This window comes from Brassica napus, chromosome C3, assembly GCF_020379485.1.
Source record: "Brassica napus cultivar Da-Ae chromosome C3, Da-Ae, whole genome shotgun sequence".
Classification (NCBI taxonomy): domain Eukaryota; kingdom Viridiplantae; phylum Streptophyta; class Magnoliopsida; order Brassicales; family Brassicaceae; genus Brassica; species Brassica napus.
In genome coordinates, this window is record NC_063446.1 from 47015954 (window position 1) to 47039897 (window position 23944).

The 23944-nt window shown below is 42.3% G+C and overlaps 2 protein-coding genes and 1 long non-coding RNA gene across 3 annotated transcripts; all 3 read right to left on the reverse strand.

Annotated features, from left to right (window-relative positions):
• Window positions 1-775: 775 nt before the first annotated feature.
• LOC106417460 lies at window positions 776-1552 on the reverse strand. The gene is made up of 2 exons (XM_048749691.1): window positions 1340-1552; window positions 776-1297 (listed from the first exon to the last, which is right to left on the reverse strand). The coding sequence occupies exons 1-2, from the start codon at window positions 1550-1552 to the stop codon at window positions 776-778; spliced, it is 735 nt and encodes a 244-aa protein (XP_048605648.1).
• A 9801-nt stretch (window positions 1553-11353) lies between these two features.
• On the reverse strand, window positions 11354-12688 carry LOC106366354 (protein FATTY ACID EXPORT 2, chloroplastic). The gene is made up of 3 exons (XM_048751524.1): window positions 12174-12688; window positions 11760-11894; window positions 11354-11663 (listed from the first exon to the last, which is right to left on the reverse strand). The coding sequence occupies exons 1-3, from the start codon at window positions 12601-12603 to the stop codon at window positions 11524-11526; spliced, it is 705 nt and encodes a 234-aa protein (XP_048607481.1). The 5' UTR covers window positions 12604-12688; the 3' UTR covers window positions 11354-11523.
• A 955-nt stretch (window positions 12689-13643) lies between these two features.
• LOC106364175 lies at window positions 13644-14857 on the reverse strand. The gene is made up of 5 exons (XR_001273127.3): window positions 14600-14857; window positions 14369-14440; window positions 14176-14285; window positions 13956-14082; window positions 13644-13838 (listed from the first exon to the last, which is right to left on the reverse strand). It is a non-coding gene; the product is annotated as an uncharacterized LOC106364175 (long non-coding RNA).
• Window positions 14858-23944: the final 9087 nt, after the last annotated feature.

Here is a 23944-nt window from a genome sequence, read left to right on the forward strand (position 1 = left end):
CGACGGGCATTTTATATTTTAGAGTCACGGATGGACTGTGTACTTGGATAATATCTTTCGAGAAATATTTACGACGTCTCGCTTTCTCGAAGATATGTCTTTTGCTGTGAGATGGCTACGATCTTCGTTTTTATAGAAGATGCGTTTTTCCGGTCTTGCTTGACCATGAGTATGTGTGAATTATGTAGGAATTAGTTTTCGTCCAAGGACTGCTTGGACGGTATGCCCTTATCTTGGGCGTTTCTTAGGCCAACCTTAGATTACTGTGACTTATTGCAAGTGAATTGTAAGATCGGAAGAAGGTAGAATTTATTGAAATTTTTTCAAAAATATCGAGTACATTCATGGATATTTCGGACTTTGTGGGAGTATACGAGTATACGTACCCACCCCCGCCCTTTTTGTAACGAGGGGGATAGCTGAACTTGTCGATATGACAAGCTGCCTACGTACCTCTTTCGAGGATCAAGCCATCTCGTAGTTCTGCTTGTTGCTGCAGGTGTTCCTACTCGCAGGATGGGATCATTCCGGTTACTTCAGCCATTGGGGCTTCAGTTGGATCGACGACCGTTTCAGGGGTCGGGCTGTCTGCTGGCAAGGCGATGGACTCGGGGACTATGTCTCTGTCTGGAGTCGTTGCCTGGTCGGGTGATTCTGGATCACTTTTTATGGAGCTCTCGGGAGCGTTTTGAGCTTTCTTAGCCCGCTTCGGGTTGACCGCAGGGGTGTTCCGAGTTTGTCGTAGTTTATGCTCGGCCAAGAAGCAGAGCCTAGACTATTTCTGGCATCCCCAGATTACCGCTGTTCCGTTTGGAGTTGGGAACTTGATGCCAAGGTGGTAAGTCGACGGTACCGCTTTCATGGCATTGATCCAAGGAGTTCCCATGATGACATTGTAGATGGCCGGGTTATCGACTACCGCGAAGTCAATGATTTTTGTCACCTCTTTAGCCATCACTGAGAGTTTGATTGATCTGAGGGTCATTGACGTTGCACCTGAGAAACCGGTGAGAGGTTTTGGTTCTAGGATGACTTCTCCGAGTTTAATGTTCATCCTCCGGAGGGTATTGCGGAAGATGACGTTGACTGTGCTTCCCGTGTCGATAAGGATCCTTCCCACTTCCAGGTCTCGGATTACCAGATCGATAACCAATGGGTCGTAGTGAGGTTTGTCGATTCCGATAGTTTCCCGCTCTTCGAAGACGATCGTATCGTTAGGGGCGTCGTCTTGTGGGGACCGATCCAGCCAGCTTGAACTCGTCTCAGCCTTTCGTCCATAAGCTTTGATCAACGAGATCTAATCGCGATAGAATTGCGATCCCCCGATGATCATGCTCACCCTTCGATGGTTGCTGTCGTTTCCTCGATCATCCTGCCTCCTTCCGCATTTCTCGCCCGACTGATTTTCGCGGGTGTCGTTTTCGGGGGATTCTTTATCAGTTTTGGGAGGGGAATCGGAATCCAGGAGGAGGTCTTTTATGCATGTGACCTTCGAAATTTCGCCGGCGAGGAGCTTCGCAGCAAGCCTTGCGCCGAGAACCTTGCAGTTCATAGTGGAATGACCTCTGGTCTGGTGGAACTCGCAGTAGGAATTATCCTTGAACTGGTTCCTGGTCTAGGTATTTCCGGAATTCTTTCCATGTTCGGAGTTGATAGCGTAATTATGATCGCCCTAGAGATCTTCTCCCTCGTGGTGGACAAACCTGTCGTTGCGAGGATTTTTCCTTCTCGCGGACGTCTTATGCGGGTTGTACTTCTGGGAAAGGACTTTCATCTCTACTTCCATCATGATGAATTATGTTGCCTTGTGAAGAGCGTCCTGGATTGTTCTCGGTTTTTCAAGGGATATCTATTGTCGGAGTTTTGACCTGTACTAGAGAGTTGTCCGCAAAGCGTCGACTGCCACTTTGTCGCTGATTCCAGTGACTCTTGCCATTTCCAGCTTGAACATGTTCATGAATTCGCGGAGTGGTTCGTCTTCTCTTTGAGATAGACTCCAAAGGTCGACGTCTGAGGTTTTCCTGTCCATGAACATGGAATACTGTTTGAGAAACTCCGAGGCAAGCTGACGGAAACTTCCGATGGAGTTTCATTTCAGACGAGAAAACCATTCGAGCGCGGCTCCTTTGAGGTTTTCGACGAAGAGGAGGCAGTAGCCAGCGTCTCGTTTGCGTTCCTTGAGTTTGCACCTTCCCATCGCGATCTGGAAAGACTGCAGATGGGCCTTCGGGTCGGTGGTACCATCGTAGACGGGAATTTTGATCTTCCCAGGATCTGAGATGTTAGTTTTCATGATTCGGGCAGTGGACAGAGTTTCCCGCGCTTCCTCGAGAAGTCTGTCGATCTCGGGTGCAGCGCTTGTCCCATGGTGAATCTGCGACTTTACTGCCTTGAATTCTGCCGCAGTTTTTACGATGTACTCGCGGAGATCATGGATCTCATCAAGATTTCTAGCAGCCTTGCGAGCGTGTCGGCGTTGGCTGCAGTGGATCTGAGCCTGATTCTCGGCCAGTTCTTCCTGCTCTACCCAATAGAGGTTTTCTTCTTCCTCTGTCATGGGCCTTTCGAACGACGCATCTTACCGAGTGAACTGGCTTCGTGTTCTTCTCGGATGGACGTCGGCACCTCTGTCCGAGTGATCGGACTAGTCGCTTATGTCAAGATTGATCCGCTCGATATCGCCTCCTTCGTTTCTCCCGGCGGGAGGTGGAAGGTTCTCCGCGGTCGGTTGTGCATCTGGCGGGACTGTTTCGTCAGGGTTCTGACCTGAAGAATCCTTTTATGCCCGTGTGGCCCGATCGCTCGGAGTCTCAATATCGAGTCTTCTGCCGCTGCGGGCTCTTGTGGCCCCGTACGGGTTTTTACTCTTGGCCTTCGCCATTAAGGTTTCCACCTGTTTTGCGAGAGAGGCCACGAGCTTTCCTTGTTCGTCCGACTTTTTCTGAGTGGAGGCGAATATTTCTTTCATCTGGTCCAGTATAACGGCGTTCGTAGTGACCGTGGATACGTTTCCAGCTGGAGTTCTGTCAGCGTTTGCATTGACGGAAATCCCGTCGTGCGTTTGCTTGTCTTTGTCAGCGTCGATCTTCATACCTGACTGAGCGTGCGCGGTTGCATGAGAGATAGCTCCGTACCCCTCCTCCTTCTAGCGCCAAACTGTGGTAACCGGAATTCACACCGTCGAGATTTGTTAATCGGAGGAAAGCCAAGCTAACCTAGCCTTCCCTGAAGGTCCCGGTTATCTGCTGGGCCACACACAACACAATCAATATGAAAGAGTCGAAAGTAATAAATCGTAAAAGAGCGAAAAGAGAACAAAGAGGTCTTATTTCCGAATTCGCGTTTGAGCGTGAACAACAGGTAAGATCCTAGGCCACGAGAGTTGTCGGTACGTTCGCTAGTCTAGCCACCTAAGTTCTAACCTAGTCGAGTCGCAGCTCGATAGTAAAAACGGAAAAATACCTAAATTGCTCTAAGTATTAAGTTTGCTCTGAGAAAGCTCTCCACTGCTCCTCGCCTTAAGTCATCCTTATATACTCTCTCTAGGTCGGTTTGTGCCTTTTCCTGGGCTGGATTCGTTCCGAGATGGGCTTTTCCATTTTTCGTCACCCTTCATGATTATCTTCGGAAACTTGACACTTATCTTTTCCTGCGAATAAAAAATAGACTGTCATATCAGCCTTAGGCTCAATCATGTTCTAAAATCGTAAGTGGGCCATTTAGCCGCGGTTCAGGCCCCTTTTGGGACTTAGACGTTTTTACAATTTTTCCTAAGAAACAGCCGTTGGTTTTTCCAAAAGGATTCCAATTCCCCGTATAGTTAAGGCAACTGGTGTTCAAGCTAACCATAGCTGTTTTATACGGCAGGCAGGAATCCGTTTCGACGACCAAGTTTTTTATAACTTTTCCTGGAGTCTTTCTTTGATAATCCTAAGCGAGACGTGACATGGGTATTGCATCCAAGGGCCCGAGGATTATGTTACGGGAACTTAGACGAGGATGCACGGTTTCGGGACAGGAGGTCGGTCCTCGCCCATGGGCGAGGTGACCTCGGTGCGGGTCGTCCTCACCCATGGGCGAGGTGACCTTGGCGCGGGTCGTCCTCGCCCATGGGCGAGGTGACCTTGGCGCGGGTCGTCCTCGCCCATGGGCGAGGTGACCTTGGTGCGGGGTGAGGTGACCTCGGTGCGGATCGTCCTCGCCCATGGGCGAGGTGACCTCGGTGCGGGTCGTCCTCGCCCATGGGCGAGGTGACCTCGGTGCGGGTCGTCCTGGGCGAGGTGACCTCGGTGCGGGTCGTCCTGGGCGAGGTGACCTCGGTGCGGGTCGTCCTCGCCCATGGGCGAGGTGATCTCGGTGTGGGTCGTCCTCGCCCATGGGCGAGGTGGTCGGCCCTTGCTTACGATTGAGACCTCATCCAGACTGATCCTCTTCTCAACGTTCCTCGGTTCGCATCCGCGAAAAACTGTCTTTTACTTGATTTAACCATTTTCCGGGAATGTCAAATTTTCAAGGTTCGATCGAGAGTTGGTTTTCCGGGAACTTTCAGGCATTGATTCCGTCGTGACCGGTTTTGACCCCAACAGTTAGCCCCCCAGCTAGCTAGGATTCGTGGACCTAGGTGTGAGGTCCTAGCTTGCGGTATGACTTGTTTTGATGAAATTAGACGTAATCGTTTGCCGAAAGTCTGAGAATGAATAGTAACATTTTTTCCTATATATAGGTGGAGTAAGTTTTTTCAAAGTCTTTATTAACTTCTCTTCACAAGAAAATTTCTTCAGGGTATAAATTTCTCTTATCCTCTCTCTCCTTACCTTTGTGTCAAAGTTTTTGTCTTTCAAAACATGACTTCAAGAAAGAGATCCTCTAAGAAAAAGACTTCCCCTTAATCATCTTCTGGCAATCCTTGTACCAATGAGGAGATTGTTCCCAAAGAGGAATTCGAGGTCGAGCAAGAAGAGAAGGAAGCGTACTGGGACGCTTTATGCGGTTCGATAACTCCTCCGCCCGAAGTCTTCTATCCCACAAGACCCGCGACGCAGCTTGATCTTACCCTTCTGAGCAGGACCTCTCCCGCCTATCTTAAGACCCTTCGGGAGTTTTATAGAGTCCCGAGCGGGGTTGTGTTTCGAGTCCCGGTGCATGATGAGAGTGCGGATGATCCCCCGGAGGGATTCTTCACATGCTACGAAGCTTTCCTGACACGTTGTCGCATGTGGTTCCCGATTCATGAGGCCATCGTCCGCGCACTCGACCGTTTTGAGCTGTCGATCAGTCAGCTAAACGTTGCGGCGTTGCAGAACTTTCTTGGAGTGTTGATCATGAGCTACGAGCTCGGAATGGACCTCAGCCCCGGCGACTTTGAAGGGCTATGGTCGACACCAAAGACCTCGATTGACTGCTCATACCGTATGGCTCCTAAGAGACATATGTCGATAATCCAGGGGCATACTTCAAATGCCAAGGGATGGTTCGAGCGTTTTTTCTATGTTCGAATTGATGGCGCATCCGTCGAGGAGAACTATCTCCCCTTGTTCTGTGGCAAATGGAACTTTCATCGTGGTACGATGGTTGGAAATTTGGTTCGTATAGATACTCGGAGGTATCTAACGTATTTTATTTATTTTATTTTTTTTGCAGCGAACAGTATCCACCCCGCGACCCCCAAGGACCTGTTTGCTAAGCGCGATCTTCTCCGCAACGGTCCGTTCTTTTGGGATTCCTTCACCCTAGACAGGATCCGGAATGCAGTGGCACTCTACCGATCGCGAGGCATCTTCTGACCTTTACGTGCATCGGATATGGACGAGCCACACCCCGACGCTGTTCCCGATCAGAGGGAGAGAGTTAGGCCCCGAAAGGACAAGGGAATCCCTCTCGAAGACAGAAAATTTGTCTCAGAAGATCTTCCGCTGCCTGGATGGAACCTGGGTTTCACCCCGGGTGATGGGAGTGGAACCAGCGAGGCTCCCCTTCTGAACGACTTCTTTGCCAACCTTCCTCCCGGTTTTACTACTCCAGCTTCACTGGATAAAGCGTCGAGGTTCTCGGTTGATCAACGAGGTTTAGTCTCTGAAAAATTATTTTTTTGGCGAGTCTTCTTTTGTCGCTTCCATGTTTGACCCTTGATTCGTGTAGGGAATGCGGGTCTTTAATTCAACGCTTGACGGAAGTTTCAGAGAGGCACGTCTTTTGCACTTTAAGGCCGAAGAGATCGAGAGGCAGTTCATTCGTTTTCAGAACGAGGTTGCGGAAAGAGAGCGCACACAGGCTGAGTCCCATTCCCGAGCTCTCATTCGTGCGGAGAGGAAAGGGAGGAGGGCGATTGCTGTTGAGTTAGCGAGGAGAGCTACATTTTTTGATGCTGAGTTCAGGAGTTTCAAGGACGCTCAAGACTACGTGGGTGACTTCCGCGAACGCCACGGTTCGGTTGGTACCCTTTGGAAGTTGTAGAACGCTGATTTCTCTTTTCTCTCTGAGGTTGCTGAGATGTCGGGCCTCATGGATGGGTGCGCCCAGGCCGATTCGATGGTTCCTCCAATCGAGGGGAGGATCCGAGAGATTTGGGAACCCATCGAGGTTTCGGATGACACGACGGAAGCGGGAGCCGATTCTGCGGACGAGGGAGGAGAAGTGGATCAGCCCGCGGACTCATTTGGAGCCTCAATTTCCGGGTATCTTGACCTTGATCTCTGAAGGTCGTCAGGATTGTTTTCCCTTTGCCTTTATCTCAAGATTTCGTGTAGTGTTTTTGGCCGAGTGTGGCCGTTCGTTATTTGAGTGTGCTATGGCCTTGCAAGGTCATTTGACTATGTATGCGGGACTGGCCGTTGGTGGCTTCGAATCCCAGCCGCTATGCGGCCTTTTTATATATAACGAATGTTGTTTTAGCATTCTATGGGTTTTAGTTTATACTTCTGTCAAGTGTCGAGGGAAAGACACGAGTAGTCACTTCGTATCTTAACTCTTAATTTGTCGTTCCGTTCCTTTGCTCTTTCGAGGGTATTCAAAAACATTTAGGAGTTTTACGAAGTTTCGTGAGCGTTTTAGATGTGGACGATGAGACATGTTTTAAGATTTCGTATCAGTTTCGATATCATGCCTTGAGATGTTAATGGACCAGTAGGACTGGGTTTAGGGCAAGACCTAGGTTTACTTTCGGCTCTAAGGCTATTCGACGACTAATCGGCTTTCGTTTTGCCCGTTGGCAATTTCTACCTGATTCTTTCCGATTAAAGTCTGCGACTGGACGCCGACTTATATAACTTGTGTGGGAAGAATCGAGCACTCTCCAGAGAACGTCTGGTGTGCTGACCAAAATTTTGGATTTTCTTGTATAGCGCGCTATGGTATCCTTGTCGGATGTAAGAGAACCTTTAGTTTTTATGAAAGGTTTGACTACGAGTTCTTTTTTAGAGAACATTTTGGACTTGTCTGTCGGGGCCAATCGACGGGCATTTTATATTTTAGAGTCACGGATGGACTGTGCACTTGGATAATATCTTTTGAGAAATATTTACGACGTCTCGCTTTCTCGAAGATATGTATTTTGCTGTGAGATGGCTACGATCTTCGTTTTTGTAGAAGATGCGTTTTTCCGGTCTTGCTTGACCATGAGTATGTGTGAATTATGTAGGAATTAGTTTTCGTCCAAGGACTGCTTGGACGGTATGCCCTTATCTTGGGCGTTTCTTAGGCCAACCTTAGATTACTGTGACTTATTGCAAGTGAATTGTAAGATCGGAAGAAGGTAGAATTTATTGAAAAAGTTTCAAAAATATCGAGTACATTCATGGATATTTCGGACTTTGTGGGAGTATACGAGTATACGTACCCACCCCGCCCTTTTTTGTAACGAGGGGGATAGCTGAACTTGTCGATATGACAAGCTGCCTACGTACCTCTTTCGAGGATCAAGCCATCTCGTAGTTCTGCTTGTTGCTGCAGGTGTTCCTACTCGCTGGATGGGATCGTTCCGGTTACTTCAGCCGTTGGGGCTTCAGTTGGATCGACGACCGTTTCAGGGGTCGGGCTGTCTGCTGGCAAGGCGATGGACTCCGGGACTATGTCTCTGTCTGGAGTCGTTGCCTGGTCGGGTGATTCTGGATCACTTTTTATGGAGCTCTCGGGAGCGTTTTGAGCTTTCTTAGCCCGCTTCGGGTTGACCGCAGGGGTGTTCCGAGTTTGTCGTAGTTTATGCTCGGCCAAGAAGCAGAGCCTAGACTGTTTCTGGCATCCCCAGATTACCGCTGTTCCGTTTGGAGTTGGGAACTTGATGCCAAGGTGGTAAGTCGACGGTACCGCTCTCATGGCATTGATCCAAGGAGTTCCCATGATGACATTGTAGATGGCCGGGTTATCGACTACCGCGAAGTCAATGATTTTTTTCACCTCTTTAGCCATCACTGAGAGTTTGATTGATCTGATGGTCATTGACGTTGGACCTGAGAAACCGGTGAGAGGTTTTGGTTCTAGGATGACTTCTCCGAGTTCAATGTTCATCCTCCGGAGGGTATTGCGGAAGATGACGTTGACTGTGCTTCCCGTGTCGATAAGGATCCTTCCCACTTCCAGGTCTCGGATTACCAGATCGATAACCAATGGGTCGTAGTGAGGTTTGTCGATTCCGATAGTTTCCCGCTCTTCGAAGACGATCGTATCGTTAGGGGCGTCGTCTTGTGGGGACCGAGCCAGCCAGCTTGAACTCGTCTCAGCCTTTCGTCCATAAGCTTTGATCAACGAGATCGAATCGCGATAGAATTGCGATCCCCCGATGATCATGCTCACCCTTCGACGGTTGCTGTCGTTTCCTCGGTCATCCTGCCTCCTTCCGCGTTTCTCGCCCGACTAATTTTCGCGGGTGTCGTTTTCGCGGGTGTCATTTTCGCGGGTGTCGTTTTTGAGATACTCCGAGGCGAGCTGACGGAAACTTCCGATTGAGTTTCATTTCAGACAAGAAAACCATTCGAGCGCGGCTCCTTTGAGGTTTTCGACGAAGAGGAGGCAGTAGCCAGCGTCTCGTTTGCGTTCCTTGAGTTTGCACCTTCCCATCGCGATCTGGAAAGACTGCAGATGGGCCTTCGGGTCGGTGGTGCCATCGTAGACGGGAATTTTGATCTTCCCAGGATCTGAGATGTTAGTTTTCGTGATTCGGGCAGTGGACAGAGTTTTCCGCGCTTCCTCGAGAAGTCTGTCGATCTCGGGTGCAGCGCTTGTCCCGTGGTGAATCTGCGACTTTACCGCCTTGAATTCTGCCGCAGTTTTTACGATGTACTCGCGGAGATCATGGATCTCATCAGGATTTCTAGCAGCCTTGCGAGCGTGTCGGCGTTGGCTGCAGTGGATCTGAGCCTGATTCTCGGCCAGTTCTTCCTGCTCTACCCAATAGAGGTTTTCTTCTTCCTCTGTCATGGGCCTTTCGGACGACGCATCCTACCGAGTGAACTGGCTTCGCGTTCTTCTCGCATGGACGTCGGCACCTCCATCCGAGTGATCGGACTGGTCGCTTATGTCGAGATTGATCCGCTCGATATCGCCTCCTTCGTTTCTCCCGGCGGGAGGTGGAAGGTTCTCCGCGGTCGGTTGGGCGTCTGGCGGGACTGTTTCGTCAGGGTTCTGACCTGAAGAATCATTGTCTGCCCGTGTGGCCCGATCGCTCGGAGTCTCGAAATCGAGTCTTCTACCGCTGCGGGCTCTTGTGGCCCCGCACGGGTTTTTACTCTTGGCCTTCGCCATTAAGGTTTCCACCTGTTTTGCGAGAGAGGCCACGAGCTTTCCTTGTTCGTCCGACTTTTTCTGAGTGGAGGCGAACATTTCTTTCATCTGGTCCAGTATAACGGCGTTCGTAATGACCGTGGATACGTTTCCAGCTGGAGTTCTGTCAGCGTTTGCATTGACGGAAATCCCATCATGTGTTTGCTTGTCTTTGTCAGCGTCGATCGTCATACTTGACTGAGCGTGTGCGGTTGCGTGAGAGATAGATCCGTACCCCTCCTCCTTCTAGCGCCAAACTGTGGTAACCGGAATTCACACCGTCGAGATTTGTTAATCGGAGGAAAGCCAAGCTAACCTAGCCTTCCCTGAAGGTCTCGGTTATCTGCTGGGCCACGCACAACACAATCAATATGAAAGAGTCGAAAGTAATAAATCGTAAAAGAGCGAAAAGAGAACAAAGAGGTCTTATTTCCGAATTCGCGTTTGAGCGTGAACAACAGGTAAGATCCTAGGCCACGAGAGTTGTCGGTACGTTCGCTAGTCTAGCCACCTATGTTCTAACCTAGTCGAGTCGCAGCTCGATAGTAAAAACGGAAAAATACCTAAATTGCTCTAAGTATTAAGTTTGCTCTGAGAAAGCTCTCCACTGCTCCTCGCCTTAAGTCATCCTTATATACTCTCTCTAGGTCGGTTTGCGCCTTTTCCTGGGCCGGATTCGTTGCGAGATGGGCTTTTCCATTTTTCGTCACCCTTCATGATTATCTTCGGAAACTTGACACTTATCTTTTCCTGCGAATAAAAAATAGACCGTCATATCAGCCTTAGGCTCAATCCTGTTCTAAAATCGTAAGTGGGCCGTTTAGCCGCGGTTCAGGCCCCTTTTAGGACTTAGACGTTTTTACGATTTTTCCTAAGAAACAGCCGTTGGTTTTTCCAAAAGGATTCCAATTCCCCGTATAGTTAAGGCAACTGGTGTTCAAGCTAACCATAGCCGTTTTATACGGCAGGCAGGAATCCGTTTCGACGACCAAGTTTTTTATAACTTTTCCTGGAGTCTTTCTTTGATAATCCTAAGCGAGACGTGACATGGGTATTGCGTCCAAGGGCCCGAGGATTGTGTTACGGGAACTTAGACGAGGATGCACGGTTTCGGGACAGGAGGTCGGTCCTCGCCCATGGGCGAGGTGACCTCGGTGCGGGTCGTCCTCGCCCATGGGCGAGGTGGTCGGCCCTTGCTTACGATTGAGACCTCATCCAGACTGATCCTCTTCTCAACGTTCCTCGGTTCGCATCCGCGAAAAACTGTCTTTTACTTGATTTAACCGTTTTCCGGGAATGTCTAATTTTCAAGGATCGATCGAGAATTGGTTTTCCGAGAACTTTCAGGCATTGATTCCGTCGTGACCGGTTTTGACCCCAACACTAATTGTCGGAATTGGATCCAACCGGAGTTTATCGTTTCTGCCATTGAAATTAGTTAAAGCTTGTGTTCAAAACAAAATAAAGTTGAGTTTTTTGTTCTTTTAAATTTGGTTATTGCAGTTTCTTTGGTGAACTCATGATTTTTTTTAATAAAAAATTAGATGAGTAAAAAGAAAGCTATTTGAGTTAGGATTCTGGCTACTAAATCCATCAGAAATAAGAAAGGTAAACAATAGGTAGTTTTCTTATTTCTGGTACGGTTCAAACAAAACAAATACAAAGCTGTGTTTTACATAAGTAAACAAACAAAAAAAAAACAGAGTCCAATTTAAGCCCGAGAAAACGTTTAGACACAACTGCAAAGCTAAGTGATGGTGCGGCTGCTGCTTAGTGAAGGCTGCGCATGATGCCATGTATGTATCCTCCGGTCATAATGAAAGACATGAAGGACACGACTCCAGCCGGAAATATCTTCTTGGAACCCATGTACCGAGTTCCCATCACCCACGTTAATGCACCCGCCATCACTTTTAACAAAAAACAAATTCAGGCGTCATGAGGGAATATTAGTTTCATTCATGGAGAAAAATAGCCTGCTACTGGAAATCTCTTTCTTTCCTTACCCACACCAATGGTTGAAGCAAGAACAGGTTTAGTTGGGAGCTCACGGAAGACAAAGAGCAGAACAGCAGCTGAAAGTCCACCCGCAAGCAGCGATTTCTGGCTACCGCTCTTCAGATAACCCATCAGCCCACCAACTGTATCAAGTTTCAGACATATTGAAGCATAAGCTACAGTTTAACTGGCGCATCACTTCAAAGTTACGCATAACAGATTGAATACGTTTCAATAAGTCAAGTTCATATTTTAGATAGGCATACACAGATAGAGACTAAACTTACAAAACTCATAGTTAAAATCATACAGTGAGAAGAAGCCAATTCAAACAGAACCTCTAAAGCATCAACTTGTGCTGACTCCAATATGTGATGATAAAGGTGAGAATAAAGTCTAAAACCCTAAAAAGTGAATCTGACCTCCAACAAGGAAAGCGTAACCAAGAGTCAACTTCTGCGACATAGACAAAGGCAAAGGCGTCTTCCCACCACTCCCCTCCTCCCCGCCGCCTTCTCCTTCGTCATTATCATCTCCGCCTCCCCCACCCCCGCCGAACTTGTCCCCTCCGATTCCACCACCTCCTCCTCCGCCGATCACAGGTTCAACTTCAACAGCTTTGGCTCCCGAATCGACGCAGTTAACAGTAATACAAGTGATCAACTTGGTCGAATCGGCACCAAAGGAGAGTCTTTGGTGACCAGATTTGAACGCTAAAGGATGAAAACCTTTGGAATTAGTGAAGGCGATACTTCGGATCGGTGAAGCAGAAGGGGTATTGAACGAGAGGATCCTGGGTCTGACATTAAGGAGAGAAGACTGTGCCGACGAACTCAAAAGCAACTCCGCCATTTTCTTCGTTTAACAACTAATTTGCCAACAAGTCAAAGAGATGGCGATTACGAAATGGTGGCCAAGGAAGAACAAATACACGTTTTGGGCAGTCTCTAGTCTATCTGCTTAAACAACCCAAGACAATTTCCTCAGCCTCTTACATTTGGGCCCACAATTATGGGCCTTTAAGGTAAGCTGCTCACAATTCTATTCTTGCATGGTCTTTAGCCTAACATCTGCCGTTAATGACATTCAATCATCCCTTATCTATTAATTGATACTCATTTAAAAAATTTAAAAAATAGTAATATTATATTTTGTAATATTTACAATTGAAGTTTGCTGATGTGTCACTTTATTACATTTCAATTTTGCAAAGATGGCATCATTAGAATTGATTTCAAAATATGTTTGTCCAATTTAATTTCTCTAGGATACAACATACAATTAAGGATCCATTATAGACTAAACATACGACTAACCTATACTATAATGTTCTCAGCTTTTGTTTAGCCGGTGTATTATATAACCGAAACGGTACATTGATAATTTAAACGGTCTTTCTTCTAACTTCATCACTTCAAACCGAAATCACTAGTTGAACCATCTCTGTTTTACACCTGCCAGAAAAACATAATCATGCTCATTATAGAATTCTTTGTTTAAATTAACTCCCAAGTTCAAATTCACAAAACATGCTAACTACAAATGACAAAGTCTTATCACATTATTATGAAAAAGATCCCAAGATGTCAGAGTCTGATCAAACCAACTAACTCAACATAATTCAGTCTCATAGATACTCAACATGTTTATCTATCAGAATTTGAGACAGAATCTGATCAAATCATTTGAGTTGTTTAGGATCGATTGGGTTAGACAGCATAGGCTAGGTTAGACAACATAGGTTGATTTCAATGTAGTTTACTTCTTTTTATAAGAATAATCTTATCTAACACAAGGATATATAACTCATTGTTCGACATTGCTCACCATATAAACATGGACAATAATCCTATGTGAGGTTAATATACTTACATATTGAATCGACTCATTCAGTCCAAATTCTACTGCTTCTGGGACATTGGCATCAACAAGATTTTCTGACACTGTAACTACATTGGCCTCAACAGGAACCTGAGTTACTTCCACCTCCGGAACCTGAGTTGCTTCCACCTCCTTAGCTTTGGTGGCACCAAGTGCTGTGGTCGAATGTGGAAATAGGAGAATTTGGAGATTTCAAGTCTTCATAGCTAATATATTCACAAACCAAAAAAAGAAGATTGGACATTAAAAACGATCAATATAATGTCAACAAGTCATTGCCGTAACATGATTGACTTTTGCCTTTGAGGAAAAAGTTGGCTTACGCAGAAAAGGAGACAATGGCCTAGGTTTCACATCTTTCACTTCTGACATGTGCTTCATCCTCCGTGGGAGCTGTTGGTTCTTGAGTGACAGGCTCAATAGTGACTGGTGTTAACTCTTTGGCTGCAACTGATTCATGTACACAATCAAAATGCAGAAAGATGAAGCTAACCATCTCATAATGTGGTCATCACTGTCAGAGACAAGAGAGAAAAAAAGTACCTGGAGATTTGAGATCTGACCACCAAACAATGTATCTTCTAGAGCAAGAGTTTGATTATGAGTTTCTTTGTATGCATCAGTAGGTCTCTTCATCCCCCAGGCCTAACTATCTGATGAAACAATATGTAAAAGCAATATTCTAAGTTATGATACAGTCCAAAGAGTATGTGAAACTGTTCATTTAATCACTCACTGCGTAGTTAAGACCGCTTGCAATCAAGCTCTTTCAGCTTTTCTCTTCCAGCAAAGAAATCCCTGGAACAGACTTTAGAAACAAGACATTTACAACAAGTCATATCGCAAGAACATGCCATTAAGTTCTATATGCTTCTCTGGCATAAAAGAAACATTATAGACTTACTTAAGAATAGCAGGGACATGATGAGTGAATCGAAAAATAACAAGTTATAAAGCGTAAAATCACCTGAGTTTATCTTGTGCGGAGTGAAAACCGAGAGATACCAAACCTTAATCCCCTTTCGACTTCGATACCATCGCTGTCTTGGTGAGATATTTTTTATTTGTGGTCAGTTAATAAATTCTCTGAGTTAACTTTTAACTTTAAAAAGTACTGTAAATTGGCTTTCTGTTTAACAAGGCCTGCAAATTTAATTCCAGTCCAATACATAATTATCCAATAGCATAAAAAAGTAAACCAATTTTTCCTATTAATTTGTAAATGTTATACAATACTCATCAATAAAATGACTTTGTCCAAAAAAAAAAACTCATCAATAAAATGACTTCTTCCTTTTTTTGAAAATAAATAAAATGACTTTTAATGTGTCTTTGATGCGTGGAAAAGGTCTAAGACTTTCGGTCTATGTTTACATTGCTTTATATGAAGAATTTTATTTATAAAGGTTTAGCCATATATTAGGGTGAGTGCAGTCACACTCGCACAGTGTTACTCACACGCCTATAAGTGCAAGACAATTTTTTGTGTGTGTGTCTAATCTAAGAAGGAACTATATTTCTAAAACACTAAAAACAATTTATTTTTTTATATTGTCCCTATTTTGTAAATTTCATTCTATATAGGTTTCTTTCAACTCAAGAGGAAAAAATCATGTAATTTGTTAACTACTTCTTATCTAAATTTTTCTTTCGTATGGGATATATATTAAATATTATGAAAATTATAGTATCACCTTTATAGAATTTATAATACTATCTGAAATATTTTTTAAAAATAATTTATCAAAGTATAAGAAATGGAGATGACAACAAAAATGGAACACGGAGATGAAAGGAGTTGCACCAATTTTTTTATAGCATAAATCGCATTGCAAAACTGTTTACCTGGTGTTAGAAAATGATATTTTGGAGATTATGAAATCAATAGACATGAAAAACAAAGAGAAAAAGACAAAAATAGCACTAAATCAAGTTTATGTTCCCAAACTAGCACTCAAGGTCAAAAGTCACAAAAATAGAACTTAATGTTTTATCAAAAGTCATAAACTTAGGGTTTAGAGTTAAAGGGTGGGGTTTAGGATTTAGGGTTTAGGGTTTAGGGTTTAGGGTTTAGGGTTTAGAGTTTAGGGTTTAGGGTTTAGATTTTAGGGTTTAGGGTTTAGGGTTTAGGGTTTAGAGTTTAGAGTTTAGGGTTTAGAGTTTAGAGTTTAGGGTTTAGGGTTTAGAATTGAGAAATGAGGTTTTGGGGATAAGATTTCAAATTTTGAAAAATAAAAAAATTAAAATTTTCAAAGGATAAACTTAGAAATGTGCTATTTAGGTCATTTTAGTTTTTGAGTGCTATTTTTGTGATATAAACTTAGAAAGATGATATTTTGGAGATTTGCCCAAAAACAAACATCAAATATTATTTAGACAAACACAAGAAACTACAAAATCAGATGAGACTGAGAAAACATGGCCACTAATTTTGTTTGGGGGCTTGACATAGTTAAAATTCCAACGATTATGTAAACACCTCATCAGCCTTTCACAACACCCAGTGAACACGTATGAAAAATATTGAAATTTAATTTACTTTTTATTTTATTATTTCTATTGTTATATATTATATAATATGTAAAACTGTAATCATATGCATATTACTTGGGTTGTGAATTATATATTCAGCTATTTTTACACTAAAATCTTTATTACCCGCAGTCTTTACACAAATCTTTATTTACATTACAGCCTTTTGACATTGAAGCTTCAAACAATGACGATGGTCTCAGATCTTTCTATAGTGGGTTATTGACTTATTGTAGAGGAGATACTTTTTAGAGTCATGATAACTAATTAACTACACCTTTTTCTCTTTATTTTCTAATTTGTTTATGATTTCTTATTTGAAAAATGGGGAATCAATATATTGGAATAAAGAATCCATGAAATTATTACTCTCACTCCCGGGTAGGACACTGGCATTCAGAATACTGCCTAGAAAACATATAAAAAAAAAGGCTTATACTAAAAGAGATTCTCCATATTTCTGAATATAAAAATACTAGAATAAGACATGCGTTTTTCACGGAGTAAAAATTTTAAGAAAATATATAATGTAATGTATATAACATAACATATAAACAATTGATTGCTTATATATGTAATAACTTAGGATTGATTTAAAAACTTTGCAATACTTGATAATGGACCAGGATTTAAAATTTAGAAATTAGATAATAAAATTAACAAATTGATGGACAGACTAATGAAATTGAATATAGTACCGGAGGTGATTGATTGGACTTTATCTCCCTACTATGGTTTTATTTTTTTTTAAATCACTAAACTTTACCAATCATGTTGTACTTTTATTTTTAAAAAGTTAAAGCCTACATCAAGTTTCTATTAATATTTACCAATCTTGCTTTAGTTTTATTTTTGAAGCTACAACAAAGAAAAATAAAGAAATTTTTTTCTTTATGTATTTCAGGCATAAAAATCTATCTATAATAGGTTATAGAATCTGTAAAATGAAAATAACTATCTATAATATCAAATAAATTAGATAATCATAATAAAAACATTTATAAATATTTCAATTTAATTTTGGGTGTTTTTAAAATTATTGAAATATTTTAAAGAACATAAATTTTATTTACATATCACATTTTAAATAATAGTAAACTTTTATAAGAAAAAAATAATATAAATTCTTTCAATTGATAAAAATAATTATGTCATATTTACATCACATAGTTCATATATTAAAATATCTACAGCTTATAACTTACAACTACAACAAATTTAACTACAGAAAAAGTCTTTACAAAAAAAATCTATAGTAACGATTTTACCGCTACAACAAACTTCCCCACAACTAAACTTTTACTGCTAAAGTTTTACAGCCACTTTTCTATTTAATTTTAGTTTTTTTTCCTATCCGAGTCAGAGACGATGTTACTCCATTCATTTAGAAATTTGTTCTCCTCTCACTGACAGAAAAATAAAATGGCAAAACTAATATTAAAGCTAGACTAATTTCGTCGAGGAATATTATTGCAAAACTAACATATTAAAGCTGGCTTCATTATTGTTTGAAAAGTATTGAGACAAATCTAACATATTAGCACGGTCACATTAATGCCCTAATTTTTTATCTTTATATTTTTGTTTCTCAAAACAAATACTACTAAATCACATATAAACTTACATCTCCAGGAAATGTTCCATGGGTTACGTATTAATAACTCGTGTAAGGAAAAGTTTTTAGCAATTAAGACGGATATGAGTAAGGCGTATGATAGGGTTGAACGGTCTTTTTTACAGCGACTTCTGTTGAAAATGGGGTTTTCTATGGAATTGGTAGCTTTGATGATGCAGTGTATATCATCAGTTAGTTATAAGGTTTTGTTAAACGGGCAACCAAAAGGACTTATAGTTCCAGAGAGAGGTTCGAGGCAAGGAGACTCATTGTCTCAATATTTATTTATCTTGTGTACGGAAGCCCTTACTGCCAGTGGCGGATGTAGCCTAAAATCTTAGTGGGGACAAATCATGTATCACTACAAGAAAACGTGCCCATAACAACGAACATTTACGACGAAAATATTTCGTCGTAAATTTACATGGTCTTTACAACGAAATTACGAGGAATCTAACTTTCGTCGTAAACGCCATGTAAATTTACGACAAACTGATTTCGTCGTAAACTCTATGTAAGTTTACGACGAATGTACGTAGAATGAGAAATACGTCGTAATCATTACATCGACATTACAACGAAGCATGTTACCGTTATATTTAGGTGAAAACGTGTATTCAATGTGCTTTAACTTACCTAATTTCGTTGTAAAGTCGTTGTAAATAATATGTTAAAACCATGTAAAATCCATGTAAAATATTCCTTGTAAAATCGTTGTTATATTTCAACTACCCAACTCGAAAATTTCTCTATATATATGTCATTTCCCACAACTCTCTTCCTCACAACACACAAACGGGAGAAAAAAAAATCCGAAAAAAAATCAGAAAAAAAAAGATTTCAAAAAAAAATCTAAGAAAAAAATGGCCGGTGGCGGTAGTATTTACGAGTTACGGAGTTGGATGTATTTGCACAAAGATTCCAACGGGAGGGTGACGAACGCATTTCTGAGCGGGCTAGAGACATTCATGCACCAGGCGGGCTGTACACCGATCACACAGGAAAGCGGTAAGATGTTCTGCCCCTGTCGGAAATGCAAGAATTCAAAATTTGCACATAGTGAAACTGTATGAAAGCATTTAGTAAACAGAGGATTTACACCACAGTACTACATTTGGTATCAACATGGAGAGAGTTATGGGGGAAATGAAGCTAGTAGTAGTAATAATAATTTTGAGGATGGTCATCATAGTGAAGAACCGAATCATTTGCATAATGAATATAATTATCATCAAGATCATGAGCAGATGGTAGATCATGATAGGGTTCAAGATATGATTAGTGATGCATTTTTAGAAACAACTACAACAATAGCTGATGGAACTGGAAATGTAGAAGAACCTAATTTGGATGCAAAAAGGTTTTATGAAATGCTAGATGCTGCAAATCAACCAATCTACACTGGTTGTAGAGAAAGTCTCTCTAAATTGTCTCCAGCAGCTAGGATGATGAATATTAAAACGGATCATAATTTACCTGAGAATTGCATGGATGCATGGGCGGAATTCTTTAAAGAGTATTTGCTAGAAGACAACGTGTCTGCTGAATCTTATTATGAGATTCAGAAATTGGTTTATAGTCTTGGGTTGCCTTCGGAGATGATTGATGTTTGCATCGACAACTGCATGATCTACTGGAAAGAAGATGACAAGTTAGAAGAGTGTCGATTCTGCAAAAAACCACGATTCAAACCGCAAGGCCGTGGGAGGAATAGGGTACCGTACCAAAGGATGTGGTACCTACCAATTACAGACAGATTGAAAAGATTATATCAATCTGAGAGGACTGCTGCATCGATGAGGTGGCATGCGGAACATGTCCAGAGAGATGGTGAGGTTGCACATCCATCAGACGCAAGAGCGTGGAAACATTTCAACAAGGTACACGCAGATTTTGTTACAAATATTCGGAATGTCTATCTTGGGTTATGCACCAATGGATTTAGTCCATTTGGAATGTCTGGTAGACAATATTCTTTGTGGCCAGTCATTCTTACGCCGTACAATTTACCGCCGGATATGTGCATGGAACAAGAATTTCTATTTTTGACCATATTAATCCCTGGGCCGAAGCATCCAAAACGGTCTCTTGATGTTTTTCTTCAACCGTTGATAGAAGAGCTAAAGCAATTGTGGTCAGAAGGGGTGAGGACGTACGATTGTTCCTTGAAAAACAATTTTACGATGCGAGCAGTTCTGCTGTGGACGATAAGTGATTTCCCTGCTTATGGGATGTTGTCTGGCTGGACAACACATGGAAGATTATCTTGTCCATATTGTCTTGGATCGACGGATGCTTTTCAACTGAAGAATGGTAGGAAGAGTTGTTGGTTTGACTGTCATCGTCGCTTTCTTCCACTTGCCCATCCGTACAGAAGAAATAAGACATTGTTTCGGCACAAAAAAATTGTCAGAGACGGTCCTCCTCCATATCTCACCGGCCAGCAGATCGAAGCAGACATTGATTATTACGGAGCTCAGGAAACAATTAAAGTTGGAGGAAATTGGCATGTTCCTGGAATTATGCCTGATGGATATGGTGTGTCTCACAATTGGCATAAGAAAAGTATATTTTGGGAGCTACCCTATTGGAAGGACCTTCTCTTACGCCACAATCTGGATGTCATGCATATTGAGAAGAACTTTTTTGAGAACATCATGAATACATTACTTAACGTCCCTGAGAAGACAAAAGATAACAAAAAGTAAATGATGGACTTACCTGATATTTGCTCAAGAAGTGAGTTACATATCAAGAGCAATGGAAACGTTCCTGTTCCCATCTTCCGGTTGTCATCAGAAGCCAAAACAACCTTGTTTGACTGGGTTGCAACAGAAGTTAAGTTTCCTGATGGTTATGTTTCAAATCTTTCAAGATGTGTTGAACGAGGTCAAAAGTTCTCCGGAATGAAGAGTCATGATTGTCATGTGTTTATGCAACGACTACTCCCATTTGCTTTTGCGGAGCTCCTTCCAGCAAATGTCCATGAAGCACTTGCAGGTAATTATAAAACGTTAATATATATACATATGTTATGAAATGTTATTAATTTGATTACTTTTGCAATATACAGCCATCGGCGCTTTTTTCAGAGATCTCAGCACACGTACGTTCAAGGAAGAAGTCATCGAACAACTTCATCATAACATTCCAATCATATTGTGCAACCTGGAGAAGATATTTCCTCCTTCATGTTTTGACGTCATGGAGCATCTAGTTGTCCACCTACCGTATGAAGCATTGCTTCGTGGACCTGTTCACAACGGATGGATGTATCCGTATGAGCGACAGATGAAACATTTGAAGGGGAAAGCAAGAAATCTTGCGAAGGTGGAAGGTTCAATAGTTGCGGGAAGTTTGACAGCCGAAACATCTAACTTCACATCATACTACTTTGCTCCAACTGTTCGTACGAGGAAAAGAGTTCCTAGAAGATATGATGATGGTGGAGTACCGACATCATATCCAATTGATGGTGTTCCTGACATTTTCTGTGAAATTGCACGGTTTGGTGGTAAAACGAAAGAAGTATGGTGGTCATGTGAAGAGGATAAACATAGTGCCCACACTTATATTCTGCTCAACTGCGAGGATGCAGTGACCCGTTACTTTGAAAGGTAAATATTTTTGTGAATGTTAATTATATGAATTGCAGTTAATTATGTATGACTTGATTATTTGTTTAATTTGCAGCATGTTTGTATCTCAAGTTGAAGAAGAAATACCAGGAATATCTGCAACTGATGTGGACACACGTAAAGACAAGCACTTTGTCAAGTGGTTAAAATCACAGGTACGTAATATATCTCATACATTGATTAATTAAGTAAGTGTTTTGATACTTCAATATTAATTTAGGGTTTTAGAGTTTATGTTGGAGAAAGAGCACAAAGTAGTAGAGAAGAAGAGATATGATGTTAGATGATATGTGACTTTGGGGTTTAGGGATTTCATTCTCGGTGTTTAGGGTTAAGCGTTGTAAAATCGTCGTAAACCGATGTTTCCACGTAATTTCGTCGTAAATGGAAAAACGCGGGCCTGGTAACTTCGTCGTAAACGTGGGCCTTGTAAATTCGTCGTAAACCGATGTTTCGACGTAATTTCGTCGTAAATCGAAAAACGCGGGCCTGGTAACTTCGTTGTAAATGAAAAAATGCGGGCCTGGTAACTTCGTCGTAATGTTACGTCGCGTTTACGACGAAACATTTTTTATATATTGGGACACCGAGACGAGGCTGCCTCGTCCATTCCTCCTAAACTCCTCTCCTCTCCCTAAGGTACATTCTCTTCCCTCCTTTTTTTTTTTTTTTTTAAAGTTAGTTTAGGTTATTAATTAGTTAGGTAATTAGTTTAGGTGATTATTTAGATAATTAGTTTAGGTGATTAGTTAGATGACGGAATCCTATAGTTTAGGTGATTAGCTAGGTAACGGAATAATTTTTTAATTATGTCGTCATAATTGATTAAATTTTTTTAAATTTTTTTTAGATGGCTCCTAGAAGGAAACCAGCAGCACCTACTTATGCCCAGTTGTTTGGCGATGGTTCCGGTACATCTTCTTCCAGTCCATCGTCTTCCGATGCAGTTCCAGACTCTCAGATTTCTCAGAGAGTTTTTTCGAGTCCTCCTCTTCCACCGCAGATGCCTCCACCTCCTCCTCCAGCGGCTGCACCTGAGCCTGTCCCAGAAGGTGCAGTTCATCCGGATTTGCGTGTGCCTTCATATGCTCCCTTCGCGAGATATACGGTGGAGGATTTGCTTGCCCAGCCTGGACGGGAGGGTTTGGATGTTCTAGACCCCGATAGACCCCGAGGAACTTATTGGTAAGTTATTAATTTTTATTACTTTAAAATTAAATTAATTTTTATTTTGTAACGGTTAAATTGTTTTTTTTTCAGGTTTGGGGCTAACAACCGTGTTGGCCGGAGCGTTTCGGCGACGATTAAGGGTTACTACGACGGGGCATACCCGAACTGGAGCAAGACACCAAATCACGTTAAGATCACGTGGTTTAAATGTTTTGCGGTAAGATTTTTAAATTTAATTAAATTTTCACTTTTAAATATATATATATATATATTTTTAATATTTATTATTAATTGTAATTTTTTCAAAATTTTTATGTTTCAGCAAAAGTGGCATTGGTATTTGGGAATCACCGAGAGGGTGAAGGCGGAATTCGTTGCAAAGGCAAAGATACGCCTCTGCAACACAATCTCTGATTGGAAGGACAAGTGGGAGATCTACGGGTATGAGGGAAAGCCCACTGAGCTCACGACGGATGTGTGGGATGGCCTCATCGCCTATTGGGAGCACCCCTCTTCGATCAGAAAGGCCAATTCGTGCTCGGCTTCTCGAAGGACGAAGGATAAAGATGGTCATTTGCCCATGCTTCACAGAACCGGACAAAAACCTCATGCATGAGTCCGTCTAGAAGCTGTATGTTTTGTTTTAAATATATATTTTAAAATATTCAATTATTATAATTTATAATATTTAATTTAATTTTTTTTTGTAGTTCGAGAAGACGGGAGTCTTACCTTCTCTGTCTGACCTATTCAAGATGACTCACGCCACATCCGACGGAGCTTTTGTGGATCCTGCATCTGAGAAACTCTTCCGAACAGTGGCTGGTCGGATTGAAGAACGGGAGACGCAACTAACCCAAGAGTCTCCCGATGGATTACCAGTCACATTGTCCACCCAAGAGGTCGACAGAATCTTCGGAGAGGTAACTTAAAATTTTAGTTTACATTATTTTAAATATTTTAACATAATTAACTATATTAATATATGTTTTGATTTTATAGGTGGCTCCTAAAAAGAAGGGACGGATAGTCGGTATAGGCTCTGTAACGAAGTTGCAAGGGCAACTTCGTCATACACTTCGAGACGGGATGAAGAGACTGCTCAGATGAAGGCTCAAATGGATAGCCAGAAGGCTCAAATGGATAGCCATCAGGTTCGTTTAGACTCTCTTGAAGATTTGCTAGACGTGATGGCCGTGGGAAACCCGGTTATGCAGAGAATGTTGAGTGAGAGACGAGCCGCTCTTGGAATGCCACCACGAGATCCCCAAGAGTCCGATCCAACCCGTCAACAGCCGAGCAACCCCACCAACTACTTCGACAATATGTAGTTTTTTTTCTGTTTGTATTATGAATT